This window comes from Hoplias malabaricus, chromosome Y (assembly GCF_029633855.1).
Source record: "Hoplias malabaricus isolate fHopMal1 chromosome Y, fHopMal1.hap1, whole genome shotgun sequence".
Lineage (NCBI taxonomy): Eukaryota > Metazoa > Chordata > Actinopteri > Characiformes > Erythrinidae > Hoplias > Hoplias malabaricus.
In genome coordinates this window covers 8,786,506-8,811,591 of record NC_089820.1, presented here as the reverse complement: position 1 = coordinate 8,811,591, position 25,086 = coordinate 8,786,506, and the positions used below count along the sequence as shown (strand labels likewise).

The following is a 25,086-nucleotide window of genomic DNA, read 5'->3' as shown; positions in this document are numbered from 1 at the left end:
CTGGAAGATGGGCTTAGGACATTAAATACACACACATATATATATATATATATATATATATATATATATATATATACACACACACTCTCTCTCTCTCTCTCACACACACACACACACACACACTCTGTCTGTGTGAGTGAGTGAAAGAGAGAGAGAGAGAGAGAGAGAGAGATCCACTGTACTGACTGTATTGTAGTGTACCGTGTGTATGAAAAAGGACTGTAAGCGGAAGCCCGCCTCTCTCTAAACGGATGTGTGTGTGTTTTGTGTTGTTGAAGGTGTGTGTATGATTGTATTGGTTGTGTGTATGTAGGGGTTAGAAGTGTAAAGCTGTAAGAGGGTGTATGTAAGTGTGTATGTGAGTTTACGTGTGTCTGTGTGTAATGGCGGTGTCGCGGCGCTCCTCTCAGCAGCACTGCGGCGGAGGGCTCCAGTCTCCTCCGCGGCTTTGCGCCGTGTCTTCGCCGCCTCCGGATGCTGCCGAGGCGTCCGCGGTAGCGCTAAGCCCCACCGAGGCTTCTCCGGAACGCCCGGGCTCCAATTCAGGCAGTGGGGCTGCGGGTGGCAGCAGCCCTTCCTCCGCAGCCCCGAGCCCGGCAGCGCTCAGCGGCGAGCTCCGGGATCTGTTCGAGGCCTGCAGGAACGGAGACGTTTCACGGGTCAAACGGCTCGTAGACACCGCTAACGTGAACGCCAAGGACCTGGCGGGGAGGAAATCAACTCCGCTGCACTTCGCTGCGGGTAAAACACACTCACGGTTCAGTTATCGATTAAAAAATACGATCGATCATCGCGGAGCTTTAAGTAAACAACACGGACACGGAGCTAACGCAAGCTACTCAGCTAAACACGACGGCACTAATGTTCACAAACAAATACCACTGTTAAACATCTATGAATATTTAAAACTCATTAGTACATGGGTAAACTTATGAGTGATTAATGTAAACAGCCCTGATTTATTACAAATTTTAATAGCTAAAGATCAGTGATCAATGCCTGTTATCACTGTTATGGTTGGTAAACAGATGTGATTTGTAACAGAAAATAGTTACAGTAACAGATGTTAAATATTCATAAACAAATATCTAATATTGATCATTAAATATCTTATTGATCAATGAGTGATCGTTTATTAAAAACATTTGCGATATATAAAAATTAAGAGAATTATAGATAAAGCTGTATTCAAAAAAGTAACGGCCATAAATATGTGAATTTTCTTGTTAGGGTCTGTAAGACATGTTCTTGTTTGATTTTTGGCTGTGAGTGAAACTCAGATGATTGTTGCTGTTTATTTGTATGTCCTCAGGTTATTTTAGGCAGATATTTGCTGAATCAGAATGCATAATTGATTGTTGTTAATGAATCTGTGTGTGTCTATTTTCTCACCCTGTTTTGGGAGTAATAATTATATTTATATGTATGTATGTATATATGTGTGTGTGTGTGTGTGTGTGTGTGTGTATATATATATATATATATATATATATATATATATATATATATATATATATCTTAATATTTTCATTATCTGAACAGATCATTATTACTCTAAGTATTTGTGTGTATTTTCTCTTTAGATTAATTTAGACTGAAAATCTCAGTGTTTCCGAATGTACTTTTCTGAGTGTAATTACTTCTGATGTGTGTGTATGTGCAATATCTGTTGAGATATGGTTGATCAATAATTATGGTAGGTAAACTGCTGTGGTTGATCAAAACTGATAGCAAGTCAGATATTAATGATCAATAACATTGACAGCTATATAGATGGTACTGTTAAAGGAAACCAGCTGAGACAGATCTAAAATTATGATAGACTGGGTATTACATTTGAATAATTGTTAGTTTAACATCTATGATTTTTCAAGAATTGAGAGATGTGATTTATTAAGAAAAATGGCTGTGATTGATCAAAGTAAACACGATTGTTTTAAAAAAAACAGGTCAGTACCTGTGATTAATCAGTAACTGTTATATGTTATTTTTCCTCAGGTTTTAGAAGGAGGATTTTTTTCTTTGTTAATTCATGCACGCTTAATAAAGTATGCATATCATTATTTTTGATATGGGTGTGTTTTATTGTCAGAGTTTAAGAGGAACATTTGTTCTTAGTTAAATGACACTTATACAATATTGCTGATGTATGTGTACTTCTGTCTACAATTTTGTCAGGTTTTGGTGGAAGATTGTTCTTGGGTCTCTGTATTTCAGTGTAAAGATCAATAATGTATGTGTTTGTGTATGTATTCTTCTCAGGTTTTGAGAGGAAGACTTGTGCTTGGTTACTTAAGCTGTCATTTTGCATGTGTTTACAAATGTTTTCAGATCGTTAGTGGTGATGTGTTTTATTGCCTCAGGTTTTGGGAGGGAGATTTGTCTCAACGTGAGTAGGTCATTGTGATTGATTTGTGTATTTGTATGTGTTTTCTCCTTGTCAGGTTTTGGGAGGAAGGATGTTGTGGAACACCTGCTGCAGACTGGAGCGAGTGTCCACTCTCGGGATGATGGGGGTCTCATCCCTCTGCATAACGCCTGTTCTTTTGGCCATGCTGAGGTGGTTAGTTTGCTCTTGTGTCAGGGAGCAGATCCCAATGCTCGTGACAACTGGAACTACACCCCACTACATGAGGCAGCAATCAAGGGCAAGATTGACGTCTGTATCGGTGAGGAACGCAGCAATTTTAATGAGTTATTGTATCACATTTCTCCAACCTTATATATTTACAGCATTATTACAGGATTACTTTAAAAACAGTATTTATTTTAGGTCCAGCGTATACACCGGTCATCCACAAAATTAAGATATTAACACTTGGTATCTCATTATACTGGCTCTGTCAAAAGATGGGATTTATTAGTCAGCAAATGAACAGTCAGATATTTAAGTAGGCATGTGTGAAGCAGAAAACATAGGCAAATCTAAGGATCTGAGAGACTTTGACCTACGTTACATTGTGAAAATCATCTGTTGGTCTGAGCATCTTCATCTTCTGCCAGGTCTTCTGGAATGTTGCTGATATGTAGTGGTTAGTGGTTACCTACTGTTTTGGAGATGCTCTGACCAAAAGGTTTTGACTATCACGTTTGGCTGTTGTCAGTGTCATTCAGCCTGATATCCTGATATCTAGCACCCAACACAAGCTTTAAGGAATGAATTTTCACTTGTTTTCTAATAAATATCCCACTCCAAAATACTATGTCTTTACAGCTATGTTTTTAATTTTATTTGTTCTGCTGCTTTATCCTGACAAAACCTCAAGCCACACAGTCTTCGAAAACACTCTGAACTCCTATTTATAATATGTTTTGTTGACTTTCTAAATGAAGATACAAAAAACTCTCTTCTGTGAGTCACATTTTTGCAAATATTAATGTGATACAAATGTGCAAAAACATTTAATACTTCAGTTTTACTTAAAGTTAATAACACGTGGAACAGATGTCGCATTATATGTTTATGCATTTTTAAACTATGCAATGAATAGAAAACATGAATTTCAATTTTCCATAAAAAAAGGCCACATATAAGTGTACCATCTGCAGAGGAGGTATTCAGTTCTTGTCAGTCAGACGACCAATAAAACATCTACATTTGACCATGAATTTGTATACTACTGTATAGGCTTTTGTGGAATATTAAATTTGCATTTTAAGGCAGAAAGGTTGGAAGTAAATATGTCAGAGATGTGTTTAATGCCTCTGTGCTCACACTCTGCTGATACAGCACACAAGCACACACACAGAACAAAGAAAAAGAGAGAGAGAACACTCCCATTTACACAAGCACTTTTAGTCAGGACACAGTGACTACATGTGGATGGGTCTACTGTGAAGGTGAAATTTACTGTTAAAATTAAAATATTTGAAATAAAATTGGGATGTTGATGAAAATTAAAAACAAAACACAATGATACGTATGAAACATATAGTATGAAGACAATATTTCAAATGTGAAAGCCAGTAAAAACATTTTAAAAAAGTGTTTTAACAACACTCTAAATGTTTGAGAATTGAGGAGACCAATTGCTATAAGTTTGAAAATGAAATATTTTCAGATTTTAGCTTGTTATAGGATTTCAGCTGCTCCAAAGTATTTGTGTTTGAGTGATTTTGATTTTATAATGCATCAGTTGTTTTCAGTGGGTGATAGGTCTGCACTGTTCTAGCACCTGGAGTATTTTACTAAGGATCCATGCTATTCTAATCCATGCAGAATGTGTACTGGTGTTTTATTACTACAAGATTCCTGCAAGACAGGGAACAATGTTTTCTGAATGGGAGCTTGTCGCTCAGCGTATATTGTTCATCATTGACGGTGCCGTCACAGATTTGAAAGACCATGTCTTTCATGTGCACTAATGCACCCCCATACCATTGCAGATGCTGGCTTTTGAACTGTGTGCATATAACAACCTGGTTGGTCCCCTGTCTTTAACTCAGAGGTTCTAAAGAAGAGAAGATAAATATCTAAATAGAATTTCTGATTTTGATTGGTCAGACTTTTGGTTAAGACCTGCCTCATCACTAAACCAGCATTGGTATTTCTGTTAGTATTTTAAGTGTAAATATATTCAGGTATTTACATACATACAGTAAGGAAAAAATTAAAATTGGTATGCTTAACTATTCTGTTTCTCAGGTAGGGTTAGGTAGTACTGGTAGACAGAAAAAGTGGATTAAAAAAATTGAAAATAATTGGCCTGATGAATGCAGATGCTTTTCTGGATTATGTTTATTAATGTTTTATTCTTTGCATTTCAGAGTTTTAGCTTGCATTTGTGGATGCAGTGACAAACTTTGTTGTCTGTGATACTCTCTTTAAATTTAATCAGGTCTCTAACCTGTTGCCAATGAACCTGATTTGTTTTATATTTGTTTGACCTTTATCTGTCAAAGCTTGTTTGGAATGAGTTACTGGCATCAAATTAACAATCGGCAAGTGTTTTTTCAACATTTGAAGGATTGTCTTTGTATTATTTGCAATTAAATATAGGGTTTAATTGATGATTGTACATCATTGAGTTTTTTTTTTTTTTACATTTTGCACAGCTTACCAAGTTTTCTGGAAATGGGCTTGTAAAAGTCACAGTTAATTAAATGTAATTGTCCACATGTGTTTCAGTGCTGCTCCAGCATGGTGCTGACCCCAACATTAGAAACACAGATGGGAAGTCTGCTCTGGACCTTGCAGACCCCTCTGCCAAAAGCGTGCTCACCGGTACACACACACATACAAATATTACATTACTCACATTACTCAAAATTACATTTTCTTATTCACTGTTGATTTGTGTATTTCTGTCTGCAGGTGAATATAAGAAGGATGAGCTCCTTGAAGCAGCTAGGTGAGTGTATCCTGTACATGTTACATGGAAAATTTCCACCCAAAATGTTACTACTATTAAAAATATGTCTTACAATAGTGTTTATACTATTGTAAATATTGTTAAAATTACATCACCCTACACACAGGAGAAATTTCCCTTTTTACCCAGAACATCTATTAGCTTGACCCCCTGCACAGTTTTAATAAGAGATTACATGATACCACTTGTTTTCCATAATGATTTTGATGGGTATTTTAAAGCCTTGAGTTTTGGCCAATCATTAAATGCCCCTAAGTTTTAAAGTAGCATCTAAAACAATCTAAAAAGCATGTGTGATGCTGCCACTACTGAAATCACAGGAAGAAATACACAGCTACCAACATCACATGACACAGTGTGTGTGCTATTTCAGAGAATATTAGTTATAGTATAAATCACATTCGTTGTTTTATTTATCACATTTTCTCATATGAACTTCTTACCTGTACCTGACCTTCAGGTTTAGGGTTTATTGAGATCTTGTAATACTTTTGATATTGTATTATAAGTTTTGTATTTTAAATGCCTTTGGCTCCTAAATGCCTTAAATATGTTATATTTTATGTCAGAAATAGAAGATTTTAAGGAATGACACCTACAACCTGCAACTAAGGCTTAGATTCATCATTGTCACATTTTGAATAAATGTGTTGCTGTATCCAATGGTGTCTATGTGTGTGTTGTGTCAGGAGTGGGAATGAGGACAAGCTGATGGCTCTGCTAACACCACTCAATGTTAATTGTCACGCCAGTGATGGACGCAAGGTAAATATATGTATTGTTATGGTTATTATTGAAATGTTTTGTTATGGTTATTATTATCTGTACCAGACTGCCACATATGATTAGAGCTAATTGACTACGATTGCTGTTTTAAAGGTGAATTTGTCCTGAAAGAATTCCCCCCATAATTCAGCGTTAAACTATAAACAATGTGATGGAGAGTGTTTAGTGGTTAAATGGCTGATTGTAGGGAAACTAAAGTTTTTACCTTACAAATTTTTTGAATCTCCTAATTCCACATGAATATAGTTAATCAAAATCTTCTCAAAAACTTCTCTGTGAGAATGACATCTGATGGTATTTATTATGTGTTAGTATTTTATATAGTTATTGCCTGTTGTTTACATAAATGTTAGTTCCCTCGGCAGATATTTAGTGCAGTCTGATTCTCTAATGTTTCCCAGACCAAGCACTGGTCAATCCCCAGGTGCCCTGCTTTTACGTATTTATTTGTTTATTAATTTCTATTTAAATTGCTGTTTTGTTTTTTGTGGTGACCCAGTTCTGATGTAATGAGCTCAGCCTGGAGGGATGCTTAAAGCTTGCTTTGTTATTTAGGTTTTAGGCCGTCTCCTCTGTTCCCCTGCAGTAAATTTGTCCTCTTCTGGTCTCTTCACATTCTTTGCACTTTAGACACGGGATAATTTTTCCCTTAGTCTGTGTGTATTATTGTTATTTTGCTGTGCATTCAGTATGCTTTGCTAGTATGTTTAAATATCGTTACATAATTGCATTATTTATATACTTACTTGACACATCAATTATAAACAATATGTTTGTGGCATCTTTCAATCCTTCTCATGCTCCGCACATCAGCTGCAGTCTGCACTCTGGGGAGAATTTGGTTTTAAAAAATGATACACTCAGCAGTACTACAGGGAGCTCTGGGGATAAATCAAAGAGCAGCAAACTGACCAAACCTGTGTGTGAGGGCTCTGTTTCTCTCTGAGTTTGTATGTCTTTGTGTTTGTGATGACTGTTTCGCTTAGAGTGGGTCTGTGAGGGCTTTTATTTCTCTTTGGATATGTGTGTGTTGGGGCTCTTCGTGTGTGTGTGTGTGTGTGAGGGCTCTTTTAGTCTCTCAGTGTGTATGTGTGTATAAGAAGTCCTCCTCTCAGAGTATGCATTAGGGCTCTTTTCCTGTGTGTGTGTGTGTGTGTGTGTGTGTGAGTGAGAGGGCTCTTTTCCTGTCCGAGGTTGTGTATGAGTGCTCTTTTCCTGTCAGAGCTTGTGTGAGAGGACTCTTGCTGCCTGAGTGTGTGTGAGTGCTCTGTTCCACTGTGTGTGTGTAGTGTAAGCATTCCTCCTCTCTGAGTGTACGTGTTAAGGTTATTTTCCTGTGTGTGATGCCTTTTTCCTCTCTGAAAATTTATGTGAAAGCTCTCTCCAAGTGCCTGTTAGGACTCTTACACTCTCTCTCTGTGTCTCTCTGAAGGAATGTGTATCTGTATGTATGTGGGCTGATATTTTCCGACAGCCTTCACTTTCTGTGACCTTCTAGACTCTGACTGCCACTCTCCTGATGCATGATGGGAATGTGTTTGTGTTAATAGAGAATACACAATCTCTATTGTAGAGTGGTAGACTGGTATTTCAGACTGAATGACTATTTTAAAATAGAGAGTTTAAGGTGAATATAGAGGGTTTAAGGTGAATATAGAGGGTTTAAGGTGAATATAGAGGGTTTAAGGTGAAACAGTGAGTTACTATGAGTTAGTACCTCATGACTGTTTTTTTAATCCTCTAAAAGATGAGCATGTTAGATTTTAGGCCTAATTTTTTATGTTTTGCTTTTTTTTATATATTTGTTTCTGGCGTCTTTCAGTCTACTTCACAAAAAATGCTGGTAAGTTTTGTTTTGAAGTTACAAACAATATGTTTAATTTGCATATAATTTCTGTCCCTAAAATCCATTCATAAACATGCACATTAATTGCACTGGAATTGTTATGGGGTATTTTTTTGGGGTGTATTTGTTTGTTTTTTGTTTGTGCTGTGCACAATCCATCTCCACCCACACAGCTGCTCAAGTCTGAATGACATGCAATGAGGCTTATCCATAAGTTTTCATTTTGTTTTTGGTTTGTTTGTCTGTTTATTGTTGTTTATGCAAATCACCTGCTGTTTGCTAGAGCCCATCCTGCTGCACGCTCTTCACCTAAGCCCTGCCCACAACTAAGATCAATATTTCTCTCCTTTTACTGGATCAGTTTGGTTAGTTGAAATAAAGCATGACATCCTGCACTGGATTGTTTATAATTATTCACAACCTCACACACCTGGATCTGTGTGTTTTTGTTGTTTTTTTTGTAAGTTTTGTGTTTGTGTTATGTGTTATTGCACTGAAGACTCTAAGTAGTGGATGTTTTCTAACACTTATTTTAAGTTTGTAGTATACTGTAATGTAATAGGTTATTCTGAGCAATACAGCATGTATCCCTATATAGGATTCACAGTAGACGTCTGAAATGTATGGTGTCCTGCCTATAAAAATAAATTTGTTTTAAGCTGACTGTGTTAATTAGAGAACTGATCAGAAATGTATTTGTAGTTTGGTTCCCTTGGTCTGGACCAAACAAAAATGTATACTTTTTAGTCCTAGTTTGATTAGCTTTCATATTTACAAAATATACAAAAAGAAAATTAAAAAAAGAAAAAGTGACGCATCACGCACGTGTCAGGCAACGTTTTAGAGTTTAGAGTAACTTTTTTGTCATCAGATCAATGCACCATACTGGGTTTATTGGGGTTGTGTGTATCCTGTTTGTTTTCAAAGCACTCTTTGGTTTGTTTAGATGGCTTTGAATTGAATTGTGTTCATACATGAAAAAAAAAGTACTGATGTTTGTTTAGAAAAAGACTGCTCAGGTGGTCGTAGTTCACTAGTTTGGCACGTTCAAGACTTCGAAAGACGTGTTCACACACACTCAAAAAACTGAATTAGCAGAGCAGTCAGATCAGGGTTCATTTAAATCAAACAAAATCTGACAAGTATGAACACACATTAACTGGACATTGTCTCACATATTGACATGCTGTATGAGGCCCGTTATAATATAGCGCTTCAATTGGGATCTATGTAAATATATCTTGACTTGGTGTAAGTATCCATGTAGGCTGGATGTCATCTCATATATTTCTCTAATCTGACTGTAACACTCCTGGCTCTAATCTCACTCTAATCAAACACGCTCAGATTAAATTTGACTCTAATACACCTGACTGTAATCTGGCTTTAATTTAACACACCTGGCTCTGACTCTAACACACCTGACTGTAATCTGGCTCTAATCTAACACACCTGGCTCTGACTCTAACATACCTGACTGTAATCTGGCTCTGAGTCTAACACACCTGGCTCTGATTCTAACACACCTGACTGTAATTTGGCTTTGACTCTAACACACCTGGCTCTGATTCTAACACACGTGACTGTAATCTGGCTCTAATCTAACACACCTGGCTCTGATTCTAACACACCTGACAGTAATCTGGCTCTAATCTAACACACCTGGCTCTGACTCGAACACACCTGACTGTAATCTGGCTCTAATCTAACACACCTGGCTCTGACTCGAACACACCTGACTGTAATCTGGCTCTGATTCTAACACACCTGACTGTAATCTGGCTCTGATTCTAACACACCTGGCTCTGACTTGAACACACCTCACTGTAACCTGGCTCTGACTCTAACACACCTGACTGTAATCTGGCTCTGATTCTAACACACCTGACTGTAATCTGGCCCTAATCTAACACACCTCACTGTAATCTGGCCCTAATCTAACACACCTGACTCTGACTTGAACACACCTCACTGTGACCTGGCTCTGACTGTAACACACCTGATTGTAATCTGGCTCGAATCTAATGCACCTTGCTCTAACTCTAACACACCTGACTGTACTTTGGCTTTAATCTAACACAACTTGCTCTAATCTAACACCACCTGGCTCTCATGTAACACACCTGACTCAAATGGGGCTTTAATCTAATATGTCTTAAACAAAGCTGGGGCTAATCTAACATACATGCCAACAATCTAAATTACCCAGCTCAAAGAGGCTTTAATCTAACACACCTTGCACCAAGCTGACACTAATCTCACACCCACAACTCTGATCTAATGCACCTGACTGTAATCTGTCTTTAAGAGAACACACAATGAGCTTAATCTGACTCCTCTGTGGTGGGTGATGTCCAGGTGTATGAGGTGTGCTGGATAAAGACAGTAACAGTGAATAGATTCAGGATCTGATGATGGTGATCTTAATGAGAGTTTTGATTTGAAAGTAATTTTTGAGTTTGGAATAAAATTGAATCTGCACTGAGCATTCTTATCATCCACCAATTTTCCAATTTACTGCTGTATCACTGATTTATTTTTCCCTTTTTTGATATGAAGGAGCATGATTCATCATTCAGTCATTGCATGGCAGTTGTATTGTCTAATAGTGATTAACTCTGCTATATGCATTGGTTTTGGGGTATGTTTGTGATAAGAATATAATGTATAAATTTAGAAGATATTAATGTAGATTGGGATGTATATTGAGCCGCTGAAAACTGTGACTCTAAAATTCATGACTCTAAATTGTTTTATATAAGTAAATTAATTTTAATTTTTTCATTTTTATGTTGAAGACTTTTCAGTACCACTTTAAAATATGACTATAGTTATAAAGGTTTTTAAAGTGTTTTAAAACCTTGTTTATTACGTCATTAATTAGGTTGTAAACATCTTAGAAGTCATTAGTAATCATATGTAACACAGAGACAGCAAGTGCAACAGTGACCTCTGATAGTGTCAGAGAAGTTACTGAAAATTTGTATGACAAAGAATAAGCTCAGACCTGAGAATATGAATTTAGTTATTTCTTGTTAGGGTACGCACCACATTATCAATAATGTATAAAAAGACACTCTGTTGGTGCGTAATTTATTGATTGGTTAAACTTATTAACAAATATGTACTGAAGCTGACAGGGTTAAAGCCGAATGATGGAGAAAACAAAGTAAGGTTTAATAGTGTAAATCTATCTGTTATAGCTGATGATAAATGACTATTAATGTATTACAGCATAATTAATAACGTCTTACCTTTTTTATAAACTTATCATTTATAACCTTTTTATAAGTGTGGTCTAATTCTAAAGTGGTACTGAATTTTCTTACCTGTTTTTCTTTTGTCAATTCATTAGATTTTCAAATTAAAGTTTAGGCTCGGTTCTAGGAGTTAAGTGGCAGGGCTACTCCAGTGATTTTAATTACATTACAGTGTTATGTGTATTGCATTGGTTGTATATTCAGCATATGTGTTTGTCTGTGTTTTTCAGTCAACTCCCCTGCACCTGGCAGCTGGTTATAACCGAGTTCGTATCGTCCAGCTGCTGCTGCAGTATGGAGCGGACGTCCATGCCAAAGACAAAGGGTAAACCATTCATTCTCTCTCTCTCAAAAAAACCTAAGCCAAATACCATGTCTGCATAATGTTGTTATATTTAAGTACCTTGAGATTTATTATTCCCAGAGATTTTTACTTTTAAAAACTGACCCTATGACTGTTAACATTAAACCTTTTTTTTTTCTGTCTCTCAGTGGTCTGGTCCCTCTTCATAACGCTTGTTCTTACGGTCACTATGAGGTCACTGAACTCCTGCTAAAGGTCAGAAAATTTTATTAGTGCAATATTTGTTTGAATATGATTCTGTAGGAAACTATTCAGTACAACAATAAGTTGATTCTAATCATTATTGTATTGAAGTTCAGACTTGCTTTTAATAATCCTTTGGACAGAGTAATGTAACTGGAATAAATGTACAACTAGACATAACAGAAAATACAAAGCAAAATATGGCATATATTTTTATGGATTGATTGTAAATATAGTATTTTAACTAAGATTCAGGGCATGGCACATGAAACGTTATTAGCATTCTGAAATGGATTCTTCAACAGTCTGATTGTAATTAACTTTTTATTTTTGTACACCTCTGCTGATGTTTGTGTGTGTGTTCTCAGCATGGAGCCTGTGTGAATGCAATGGACCTGTGGCAGTTCACTCCTCTTCATGAAGCAGCAAGTAAGAACAGAGTGGAGGTGTGTTCTTTATTACTGAGTCACGGAGCTGATCCCAACCTCCTGAACTGCCACAGCAAGAGCTCCATAGATCTTGCCCCTACGCCCGAACTCAGAGAAAAGCTCACCTGTGAGTTAAATACACACACACACACACACACACACACACCTGTTAAAGCAAGAGATTCATATACCTCACTCCTACACCTGAACTCAGAGACAAACTCAACTGTAAGTTTTTCATTCACACACTTGTCACACCAAGAGATCCATAGACCTCACCCCTACTTCTGAACTGGAGGGAATCCAGTTCACACCCACACACGCACGTAATATATGTATGACATCTGTTTATCTTTCTCTTTCTCTTCCATTCTCTGTTTTCTCTCTCTCTCTCTCTTTTGTTCTTTCTTTTAGATGAGTTTAAGGGTCACTCATTGCTGCAGGCAGCGAGGGAGGGTGACGTGGCTAAAGTGAAGAAAACTCAACAGGAGATCATTAGCTTCAAACACCCACATTCTCACGACAGTGCTCTGGTACACACACACACACACACACATGTAACTGGATCGTCTAAGCCTGACACAGTCTGACATAGCCATCAATATTTGTGTGTTTACAGCACTGCGCAGTGGCGTCTCCCCACCCCAAACGCAAACAGGTCACTGAACTGCTTCTAAGAAAAGGAGCAAACATCCATGACAAAAACAAAGAGTGAGTCTCTCTCTCTCTCTCTCTCTCTCGTGCACACACATAAAAACTTTTCAAGAACCTGATGCATCACCAGAACACAAATAAAAAGCTACAAAATGTTTATTATAGTGTTTTATCATTTGGTTATCATAAGGAGAAAAAGCTTAAATGTGTGGGTCCCTTTGGTCGCTTGCTTAACCATTCTGCTTATGATTTAAAGGCATTAATGAAATTAGTTTGAAGTGTGCCTCAGAAAAATTGAGCATTTTGCCCTATCCATTTATCCCAACAAGAATGGAGACATCCTAACCTTATGGCAAAGCAAAGGGTTAGGGCTATGTGGTAGGGGCAAGGGCTAAAACAGGTTGTGCATTAGACTCTGGTTTCATCACTTTTTCTTTTTCCTACAATTCTGTTTTTTTTTTCTCCCCCTCTGCAGTTTTATGACTCCATTTCATGTTGCTGCTGAACGAGCTCATAATGATGTTCTGGAGGTTCTGCAGAAACACGGAGCAAAGGTGTGGATACACATACAAACATACAGCATTCATTTATTCATTCATTCATTGTCTGTAACTGTTTATCCAGTCCAAGGTCCAGAGCCTACTCTGAATATCACACATACATTCACAGCCCTAAAAACAAGAAATTACATTGTTGGAATATATTCATATAATCATTTTTAACACACTCTTTTGGAACAAATGCTTACAGAAGTGAAACATCACTTCAGAATTATTTTTATTTAAATAAAACTCTAATCAAAACTCTCCTTTTGCAGGTCAATGCAGTGGACACTCTGGGTCAGACAGCCCTCCATAGAGCCGCTCTCTCCGGACACATTCAGACCTGTCGCTTGCTGCTGAGTTATGGTGCAGACCCGTCAATTGTCTCCCTGCAGGGTTTCACAGCCGCTCAGATGGGCAACGAGGCTGTCCAGCAAATACTCAGTGGTCAGACTAATATAAAATTATAAATACTTTAATACTGCCACAGATACTCCGTGTTTAGAATAACACACTGTTAAATACAGATTTTGTGCTCTGTGATGTTTGAAGTGTTTATGTGGCTTCTGTTGTGTTCCTTCAGAGAACGTTCCGACTCGGAACTCAGACGTGGATTACCGCTTCTTGGAGGCAGCCAAAGCTGGAGATCTGGACACAGTCAAGGTGAGAGACATGTGGGACATGACGTGTGTGTACCAGGAATATTTCACATTGTGGAGACCAAAACATGTTTACATACATTTTTAACTAAATCGGTTAAAAGTCCCTAAAAAGGACTGCTACAAATTTGTACCGAACAAATACCCATTAACAACCTGTGCCCTCATTGGCAATTACTGTGTGTTTGATTTATGTTAAAATTACAAAACCTCTGTGTGTTTCCTGCAGCAACTGTGTTCTCCTCAGAACGTCAACTGCAGGGATTTAGAGGGACGCCATTCCACGCCGCTGCACTTCGCAGCAGGTTATAACAGAGTTGCAGTGGTGGAATATCTACTGCATCATGGAGCTGACGTCCACGCCAAGGACAAGGGGTATATTTTTCATCATCAGTGTCATCATTATCATCATCATAGTGATGTTGGTCTCTCAATAAAATCATTTATTAGTTAATAGATCAGTGATTGAAATTTTTTAACGTAGTGTTCTGTGCAGCCACTTGCAATATTTCTCACTGTAAATTATCAATAGCAGAATGGACAGTATATTTAACATTCAGTATTGTTACTTCTGTATTATTTTGATTTAAATCATGTAGATTATTTAATAGGCAAATAATAACAATAAAATATATATTGTAATAAATGCAAGAATTTCTGCCTAGCACTAACTCTTCTACTAATGTACTCCACTCAAGAATAGAACAAACTGTGAACTTGAGTAGAAAAATTAATAATAATGCTCATTCAGGAACTGAATAGCAAAATCATTGCATCAAAATTGCCTTGATGTTATGGATGTCAGCTATATTTAAGAAATGATTACACCAGTAGGTGTTCATTTAATGGCTGGGGTTATATCTTAACATTTTTTGGTTCCTACTGACTAATCTTTCTCTCTCTCTCTCTCTCTCTCAGGGGTCTCGTTCCTCTCCATAATGCCTGTTCATATGGTCATTACGAAGTTGCTGAGTTGTTGGTGAGACATGGAGCATCAGTGAACGTCGCTGATCTGTGGAAATTCACTCCTCTCCATGAGGCAGCAGCTAAAGGCAAATATGAGATCTGCAAACTCCTGCTAAAGGTACTTGGAACTAATCTAATCTACAAACTTTTTTTTTACCTTTCTCTTTCAAATTCATCATTTAAAGATCCATCTGGTTTTATACAACAGTTAAACAGCACAAGTCATATCTCCCCCTGCTCTTTCTGGGGCATACACTATGTTTATACTTGTCATGACAAATGCTGAATTTCTCAAGCATGCTCAGCATATGGTGGATATGCTTAGTGCTGGAGAAACATTGACCAGCTGCTTGCTTGCTTGTTTGTTTATTTATTTATTACAAAGGCAAGAATTAGTCCTGTTTGAAAAAATATGTTTAGATATTTTGTGCATCATGAAACTCTTTGTATCTTTTGATAATTTATAATTTGATGACATACTGCCACCTGTACCCCCCCTTAGTGTTTTACAATCTTTCAGATTGAGAGTGTGGATAATGTGAACATTACAGAGTGCATATAAATGCTGACTATTAATTAACTAATAATTATATCTCTAACATGTGCCTTAGAGTGTGGGTAGCCTGGGACAGATGCTAATGCCTGCTCTGTGTGTGTGTGCTTGTTTGTGCAGCATGGCGCTGACCCATCTAAGAAAAACCGAGATGGAAACATGGCCTTGGACATGGTGAAGGATGGAGACACAGACATTCAGGACCTTCTCAGAGGAGATGCAGCTCTGCTGGATGCTGCTAAGAAGGGTTGCCTTGCTCGAGTTCAGAAACTCTGCAGCTCAGACAACATCAACTGCCGGGACACACAGGGCAGGAACTCCACACCTTTACACCTCGCAGGTATATGCACACATACACCAGATAGCCCAGACTATACACACACACGCACATGTATACTTTAGTAATTTCTCCTCTGGGCTTGTTGTTTGAGCTGCAGTAGTCTTGTTAACTGCAGTTTAAAAACATGTGGTTGATCTTGTGCTGCCTTCTCTCTCCCAGCTTCATCATTGTGGGAAACCTAGATAACTTGGACATAGCCAATTACTAAATTCTAAAAAATAAAAATATATTAGCTTTATTCACAAATAATTGTGTGTGTGTGTGTGTCACAGCTGGCTACAATAACCTGGAGGTGGCTGAGTATCTTCTGGAGCACGGGGCGGATGTAAATGCTCAGGATAAAGGAGGATTGATCCCTCTGCATAATGCTGCATCCTATGGGGTGAGAATCACCAGAGAACTGTAGTGAAATCTAGAAAACTAGACTTATATTTAAACATATGAGCTGTATATAAAACTTACCCATTAATATTTCACTCAGAAAATAATGTCTCCCTCTTTCTGTCTGCAGCATGTGGATATTGCAGCTCTGCTGATAAAGTATAACACGTGTGTGAATGCAACGGATAAGTGGGCATTCACTCCGCTGCATGAGGCCGCTCAGAAAGGCCGGACGCAGCTATGTGCACTGCTGCTAGCACACGGCGCTGACCCTACCATGAAGAATCAGGAAGGACAGACTGCTCTTGACCTGGCCACGGTATAGTCACACATTAATACTATGCTAACTCTGAACCATGTTATGTTAACATGATCATGCAAGTATATTATCCTTATATTATCCTTATATTCTACTCTAATAGAGGTAACAATTTGCCTGTACTATTGCATGTATGTAGTATGCTGTTCATTGACACACACACCTATTTTAAATATGGTTGCCTCCAATATAGAGGATCTGTAGTGAAAACATTGGTCCATTGCTTACAGAGTAATTTGATTCTTATTTTTATGTAGGATGCACTTCATAGAAAAAACAATGTAATCATTAATGTTTTTGTAAATGTTGTAATTCAGTTCTGTTTGTAAATAATGGGTAGATAGGGATAAGTGGAATAGTCCCCAGGTTTACTAGTACTGTACTGTGTTAACGTTTGCCTATTCTGTACTACAACTTAACCCTGCAGTCCTAGGGAGTATTGTTATGTTTATCTCTATCCTGTCCCACGCTGGTCTTCAGGCTGATGATATCCGAGCTTTGCTGATGGATGCCATGCCACCAGATGCTCTTCCCAGCTGCTTTAAACCACAGGCCACAGTCCTGAGCTCCACACTGATCTCTCCAGCTTCCACGCCTTCCTGCCTCTCCGCAGCATCCAGTATCGACAACCTGTCAGCCCCCAGTGACTCTGGGGCCAGCTCAGGGGCTACAGGACCTGCAGATGGGGCGACAGGATCAGAGAGGAAAGAGGGAGAAGGTGAGAGACCTAAACAGAGACATTCAGAGAAAGAGAGAGGGAGGATTCAGTGGCCAGTTCAGGAGCCATAGGACCTGCAGACAGGGAAACTGAATTAGAGAGGAAGACGTTTGAGAGACTGAAAGGAAGTGGGTTAGCGAGAAGGAGGAAAAAGAGAGAAGGTGAGGGTCAGATAAGGGGCAGCAAAAAGAAAGTGTGTGTGTGAGAGAGAGAGAGAGAGAGAGAGGGAAAAGATGGTGAGATATGTAGGGATGTTTGTGTTTTATATGTGTGTGTGTTTTTTTTCTTCTCTGCAGTAGCTGGCTTAGATATGAACATCACTCAGTTCTTGAAGAGTCTGGGTCTGGAACATCTCAGAGACATCTTTGAGCGAGAGCAGGTGAAACTTGTCTCCTCCATTTGATTTATTTATTTATTTTTTAGAACATAAATAATTTCAGTTTAGCTGTTTAAAAATAGCATGATACGATGTACAGATACCACAGTTGCAGCAACGATGTATAATTAACATGCACCATGCACTTAACTGTTGTTTTAAAGCAAAAAAAAAAGAGCAGTGTTATAACAGGCCACGATTATCTTTTTTTTTTTTCCTCTAATTCTTTCAAAGTAGGTCAGTTTAGCTGCTCCCAACATGTTTACTATCATCCTTCCCAAAGCAGTTGGTTCCAGATTATTCCATTGTGTCCCAGACATCTTACTTTGTCATGTTACTGTCAATAATATTCTTTCTTTGGTCTCATTTTGTTTATTTATTGCTATTATATTTTATTCGTTTAATTTTATTTTATTATATTATCTATTCTTCCAGTGAAATTCCTTTATCTACACTTTTTTATTTATTTATTTTTTTTTTTTTTCTTATTCAAATTACTCCCTGATTTTAGTAATTTGTTTTGTCTTTCATTATGTTCTGATCTTGTATTTTTAAATTCTTTTTTTAATCAGTTATATTTGCTTGCTAGATTTTGCATGTCCGTTGTGTGTTTTGTTTTCTCTTTCTCTTTTAATTCTGTATTGTAAAGCATTTTGGGCTGTATTTTTAATGTATGAAAGGTGCTAAATAAAAAATATATATATATATTATTAGTATTATATTTAATGTACTCTTAACATTCTCTCTCTGTAGATCACTCTGGATGTGTTGGCAGATATGGGACATGAGGAATTAAAAGAAATTGGTATAAATGCTTACGGACACAGACACAAACTCATTAAAGGAATCGAGAGGCTGCTGGGGGGACAGCAAGGTGAGGCTAATATTAGCATTCTTTCTGATTATGTAATTGTGTCTGTGTTTATTCTCACCTGGAAAATAAAGAATTCACTAAACTGTATTTCTGTAAAGCTAAGTTTTACCTTCACGTTCAACCCCTCACATTGTCCATCAGTCTCCAATGTTACTGGTGACAGATGTGGTGGAGTTTCACATGTCTTGTGCTCACTCTCTCTAACTCTTATGTGTGTTTTAGGAGGGAACCCTTACCTTGCGTTCCACTGCACAGCTCAGGGCACCGTTCTTATTGATCTGCCACCTGACGACAAGGAGTTCCAGTCTGTTGAGGAGGAGGTAAACTGTCAAACAAACAATTTCAAAATAGTCACTGAAATACTGTTTCTGCTTCTGTCCTATTCGGGCTGGAGAGGTTAAATAAAATGAAAATCAGTAAAAATCCATGTAAATTTTCTTAATTCCTAGACAGCGCTATGAAGTTTTTCTAAAAGGAACTGATTGTTTTTGTTTTTTTTTCAGTGAAAAAGTCTTAAGTTGGGTTAGTGTCTGTGGATGATACATATTTCATGTGTTTGTATATGTATGTGTGTGTGTGTTCCAGATGCAAAGTACAATTCGTGAGCACAGAGATGGTGGGAACGCAGGAGGAGTGTTCAACAGATACAACGTAATCAAGGTGAACACAATTTCGTTAGCTTTAGAATTAAAGCACAATTGATAGATCAGTCTGTCAGTAATACAAGCTGCTAATGTGGGGATAATTACTGACCCTTTTGGTTGAAGCGTCACCAGGATTTTAGCCATCCGTCTTTCAAAGACAGGGTGAAACATGGAGCTGTGACATCATGGAATAGCCTAAAATAAATCCCAATGTATAACTACAAGCATTTATACAGAAGAACTTATCTGTGTGTGTTTTTGTGTGCACACAGATTCAGAAGGTGGTGAATAAGAAGCTACGGGAGCGATACACACACCGTCAGAAGGAGATAGCTGACGAGAACCACAATCATCACAATGAACGCATGCTCTTTCATGGTAAAGATCCATCATAATAATTTATCTTTATTAATATAACATTCTTAGAGTGGTTTAGAGAGGAATATCAGTAGACACCTGCAAAGATTAAAGGGCAATGAACCCTGAGCAGTGTCCAAATGGCTCTGGTTAGATATAATCTTAACTTGTTATTTGAATTTTCTGTTCCAGTATAAATATGGGAGTATGAGATGCTAACGATTTGAAAAACAACACTTAATCTTCATTCTCTTCATTTAATGCACACAATCCACAGAGTACATTTATCCTTTTTGCATAAATGAAAAACTGTTCAGGAGAAAATTAGCCAACTCTGGGTCTGCCTTGTAGTCTTGCTGGGCTCTAGGCTGCCTCCATCTTGCAAATACATCACCAGTATTTCCTCTCATTTTATTCTGTCTTTGGTAATAGAGCTTCTTTTTTTTTTTTTTTTTTTTTTTTTTAGATGAATTATGAGTTGTTTTTTTTATATCCAGTAGAATCTACTGTTATCTCAGTTCACTTACTCTTTTCCTTGGCTGTAGCAGACTGCGTTTGTGTCTGCTACTGTGTTTCATACCTCACAACCTGGACTGTGGAAACAGTACTATGGATTGGGTGGCGGGTGGGATCATCGGCCAAAATATTCCAAAATGGCACTCCTCAAAGAACAATATACCAGTTGCAGCACTACTGTCACAGATGCCAGTGCTTCAAATTAACATTTTTCCTAAATTCCTAAATGTTCTCAAATTTAGAAAAAATAAATTTACTACATGTTGCTTGTTTAATTATTAATTCTTCTTTCCATATAATTAAAATTGCTGTTCTGCTGTAATGTAATTGTTTGATGGTGTGTGTTGTTTAGGTTCACCATTTATAAACGCCATCATTCACAAAGGCTTTGATGAGCGTCATGCGTATATCGGAGGGATGTTTGGGGCAGGAATATATTTTGCTGAAAATTCCTCCAAAAGTAATCAGTATGTTTATGGAATCGGGGGAGGAACCGGGTGCCCAGCCCATAAAGACCGCTCCTGCTACCTCTGCCACAGGTGAGTGTGCCCCCTCTGTTCAGCTGTGAACAACTGTTTTTAATGACGCTGATGATTGTATTTGAGAATGGAACTTTGTGTGTGTTGCCAAACTGGACTGTGAAGTTGGTTTTAGTCTTAGTAGATGTACAACTGTTATAGAATATTGTACAGTTATATTCCTTAAATAAAGGGACTGAATGTGTAGCCTTGAGGTTTTCACCACGGTGACAGTTTTTCTGAGAGCTCAGAGAAGAGTGACCACTAGGGCACTGGAGAAAAAGGTGTATGTAATCGAAAAATACTATTAATACTATTTTAATAATTTTGTTCCATTTAAAAATGACCTGTGAAGCCAAACTTTTGAACAGTAATATGTGATGTAAACCTGTGCTCTGGATGGTAATTGTGTGATTTTGTGTGTGTGTATGTAGGCAGATGCTATTCTGCAGGGTAACCCTGGGAAAGTCCTTCCTCCAGTTCAGTGCAATGAAAATGGCTCATGCTCCCCCGGGTCATCACTCTGTTATCGGGAGACCCAGCGTTAATGGCCTTGCATATGCTGAATATGTCATCTACAGAGGAGAACAGGTACATACACACACACACACACATGCTGAAAGACACATACTACACACTAGTCAGTACAGAGTACTACAGAAATTATTAAGTCCAGAATTTTGAACCGAGCATTGTACTACAAGTAACAACACAGTTAGATATTGTGTAATAGATATTACAATGGGCCCCACCATCCCAGACCACTCAGTCCCTGAAAACGTTGCTAATAATGTTTGACAGCAACAGTGTAAAAACAAGCTAAATTTGCTGCTTAATTGGCTCTTTAAACAATAGCCATTCACTTCATTATTAGCTTCAGTTAGCTAATGCTAATATAGTTGTAAACATTTGAGTGTATCAGATGTAAACATACTGAAAGGTGAAAACTGAACAAATTCCTGTTTACTTCCTTTTATTTCAGAGGAAATGGGTGAGCTGCTGTGCACAAGTCTTTATTTGTATAATAATTGTTTTTCATGTTTTTCAGGCCTATCCAGAGTATCTCATCACGTATCAGATCGCAAAGCCAGAAAGTACCCCCCAGACAGCCCAAGGAGCTGAGCAGAAATCATAGTGAATCTGTGTCTCTCCTCTTTCTCACACTCTACTACTTCTATCCCCCCCTTCCTCTTTCATTGTCTCCCTCTGAATCGTATTGCCCTCTCTCTCTTTCTCTCTTCCTCTCTCTCCTATCTCCCCCCTTCCTTTTCTTTTTGCCTGTATTTTTCTCTCTGTCTGACACTTATCCCCTTCTCCATCCCTCTCTCTCTCTCTCACTAAAACATTCTTGTGACTATTGCACAAAAGGAAATGTGAACTGTACGTTGACTGTTGTCTTACCCATGGATTTGCCCATGTCTATATTATGACTTTGCACTTTTTAAAGTGAGTTATTTAAGTTATTTGAGGAGCAGTTGGATTGTGAGGTGTGTTGTACAGGCCACGAAGAGGAACCATGTAAAACACATTATGATTAACCAAGCTATTGGAGTTTATTTTAAAATGAGAAGTCTTTTGTTTTTGACTCGATTCATTTATTTTAAATAAACCTGGTAAGAACATAAACTTTGCTCCAATCCACAACTTATTTATTCACTGCTTTAAAGAACACATTTATTAATGTAATTTGGTATTTATTCAGCCTTTTATTAATGTCTGCAATTAAGCATTTGGTGTATATTTACTGGCATCTGTAACAGTTTTGTTGTTTAAAAAAATAACTTGATTAATCCATGATGTGTGGTTTTGTTTTGTTTTTTTGTTTTTTTTGGTTTTGTTTGTTTTTTTGTTTTGTTTTTTTTTTGAAAGAAAGACTTGTTCAATTTTAAGGGGGCCTCTGAATGATTAGAACTGAAAAATAAAAGTGTGATGTGCACTACAGCAGTATAGCTCTGCCCATTTAGCCTACCTCTGTTTAGTCCCATCCATATTAACACAGCTTTAAGCAATTTACCAAGTGATTTTAGTGCCACCATATCAACCTACAACAGTTTAGCCTTGTCCAATCATATTTAAGTGGCAGCAGTGTTGTTTTTGGTGTTTTTTGTTTTGTAGCTGTGTTACTGGAGTGTGGGAAGATGTGGGTAACTTGTGGTTAAGCGATTAGACATTGTGCTGTTCTTGGCTGTAGTGAAGCAAATGGTTCACTTCAGCTATTCAAAAAATCAGATCCACACAAAGTGTGAAGTAGTGCCTTAAGTTAGGGCTTGCAATTAATTGAAATAGACATTCCAAACTTCTACTCCACATAATCTTGTCTATATTGATTATATCAATTATGTTTGTTCATGTACTGTACCTTAAAACCCCTATCTGCCGCATGGAAGCAACCTAAATGTAGAGGCTACAGCAGCTAGTACCAAAGAAAAACAGTGTCTCTGCTTTGGATGTGCTGTGTTTTGACTATAATTAAGATGACACTGAACAAAAAGAGGTCCAATGTAAACGCTGAAAAAAAAACAGTTTCAGTGACCAAAGCACAATCACACACAAAGCAAGAGAGGAACAAGCTCCCAGCGACATTAGAAAAAATATCCCAGATTTAATACTGGAGCATATTTGCAGTACAAGCCTCGTCACTTAAATATGAGGGTCAAAAATACAAGAACAAAATAATCGTTCATTAATGTAATCGGGTAAAATGTACAATTAATTGTGATATTGATTTGTGATCATATCGTCCAGGACTAGCTTAAGTTTATTTATTATTATTTTTTACTCATTTACACTCATTTCTAGACCAGACAGCAACCACAGCAACAAAAATATCAAAGGCTGAAGCAATGTTGGAAAATGCTCATTTAGAATTATTAGACTTTGGTATATAAACAAAATAAAATAATGTGATAAAAAATATGGTACAATATGACTATACTGGAGACAAGTTGTCCAGGCAGGTTGGAGAGTTTGGTTGAGTCCTGCTCTACGATGATGATTATTGATGGCTGGATAAGTGAGGTTAGGGAAAACAGAGGACTGTCAGTAAGGGTTTGACAACATTACACAGGGTAGTAGCTGTAGGCTGTGTGTGGCAGTAAAAAGGGGAGCCGAGTTCTTGTGGAACAAAACTGGGAATGCCCAAGCATGTCCTGTTATAAACAAACAACTTTTGTAAAGTCTCTATTAACAGTTTTATATTCTGTATTAAGAAATGTGAAATGAAATAAGATGGTGTGGAGATGAACCTGAGGTCATCATACCCAGTGCAGAGAGACAGACAGAGTGGTGTAAATCCCCCTATAAACTGCGGAGCAGTGGAACTGCGTTCTCTGGAGTGATGGAGCTTAGGTTAGAAACATTAAAACAGAAACATTAAGTACGTAATTAAAACTTTTGTGTAATTCACAGTACATTACATAGTACACACAGCAGCAATATTCTCATCCTTGAACTTTTGACTTATTAACATCCACAAACCACACACTTCACATAAATATCTGGAGATAGCCGTGGTTTAATCATGTCACCTGTATCTGAATATAACACACACAATAAGTGAATGAGGGTGCATAAGTACTTGAGATGCTTATTATTTTGCACAATACCGGCCTTAAGATTCTTACCATTCTGACGGGCAAACCATGAGCTCACATGTTCCACCAATAGAACATAGTGCTAAATTATACATCAATGACACATCAAAAAAATATGGTGTAAATTTGAAACAGTTCAAATCTAAACATTTCATAGAATTTGCTCAATTTAAAAATATATTTGTGAATTGTTGAGTGAAGACCATACATATTCAGATAGTGGATGTTTTTGATCTCAGGTCAGACTGAGCTCCCTGGAACTGTGCAGTGAAATCTGGTAAACTGTATTAATCTGGTTTGGTCTGATCTCTTCTGGAAATGAAACATTCTGTGACTGATCTCAGCCTTGAGTTTAAAGGGAGTTTGGTAATTTGGTAAACTTGCAGACACCAATAATGTGGGAATTCAGAACTTCAAAGTTGCCCTACAGAAAAACATTAAATGAGATTTAAAGCTTGCCAATGCTCCATTGGTAAAACGGCCCAAAGGAGAGCATTGAGTAAGCCCCTTAGTTTGTGTGTTCTCTGGAGTGAAGGAAGAAATATGGACTAATTGTTTGTGTACCCTTGGGCAGTTGTGTATTGCAGCAGGAAAATGCTGAAGGCAGTTGTGGGAGCAACATTCGATTTGATTAAGTTCTGAGGGTTGAGCATCAGCTGACACATTTATCTTCATATTTGGGCCATAGATACATTTCACTGTAATATTGGATTTATCTCGAGCTTAATATCGATCAAGTTCAATAACTCAATGTAGTGTTTATCATAAATGTTTTCATGGTTAACTTAATAATGTATAAGTGTTATTTATTTATTTCAGTAGTTATATATTTTGTAA

At 37.5% G+C, this 25,086-nt stretch overlaps 1 protein-coding gene across 4 annotated transcripts; it reads left to right on the top strand.

Moving 5' to 3' along the window:
* Positions 1–262: 262 nt before the first annotated feature.
* Positions 263–23,203, top strand: LOC136677724 (poly [ADP-ribose] polymerase tankyrase-1-like). 4 transcript variants are annotated; one of them, XM_066655321.1, is made up of 28 exons: positions 263–741; positions 2,445–2,669; positions 5,129–5,224; positions 5,315–5,351; positions 6,062–6,137; positions 7,981–8,001; positions 11,495–11,589; positions 11,757–11,823; positions 12,180–12,366; positions 12,654–12,772; positions 12,859–12,950; positions 13,369–13,447; positions 13,711–13,882; positions 14,019–14,098; positions 14,324–14,469; positions 15,013–15,178; positions 15,734–15,953; positions 16,226–16,335; positions 16,465–16,653; positions 17,134–17,371; positions 17,671–17,750; positions 18,501–18,621; positions 18,844–18,941; positions 19,207–19,281; positions 19,538–19,643; positions 20,491–20,677; positions 21,091–21,247; positions 21,705–23,203. In XM_066655321.1, exons 1-28 carry the CDS (start codon positions 384–386, stop codon positions 21,789–21,791), a joined length of 3,684 nt encoding a protein of 1,227 aa, XP_066511418.1. In that variant the 5' UTR covers positions 263–383; the 3' UTR covers positions 21,792–23,203. The 4 variants fall into 4 exon arrangements, with proteins under 4 accessions (XP_066511418.1, XP_066511417.1, XP_066511420.1 ...); XM_066655320.1 differs by having other exon boundaries at positions 17,668–17,750; positions 21,705–23,201; XM_066655323.1 differs by lacking the exon at positions 7,981–8,001.
* The last annotated feature ends 1,883 nt before the right edge of the window (positions 23,204–25,086 follow it).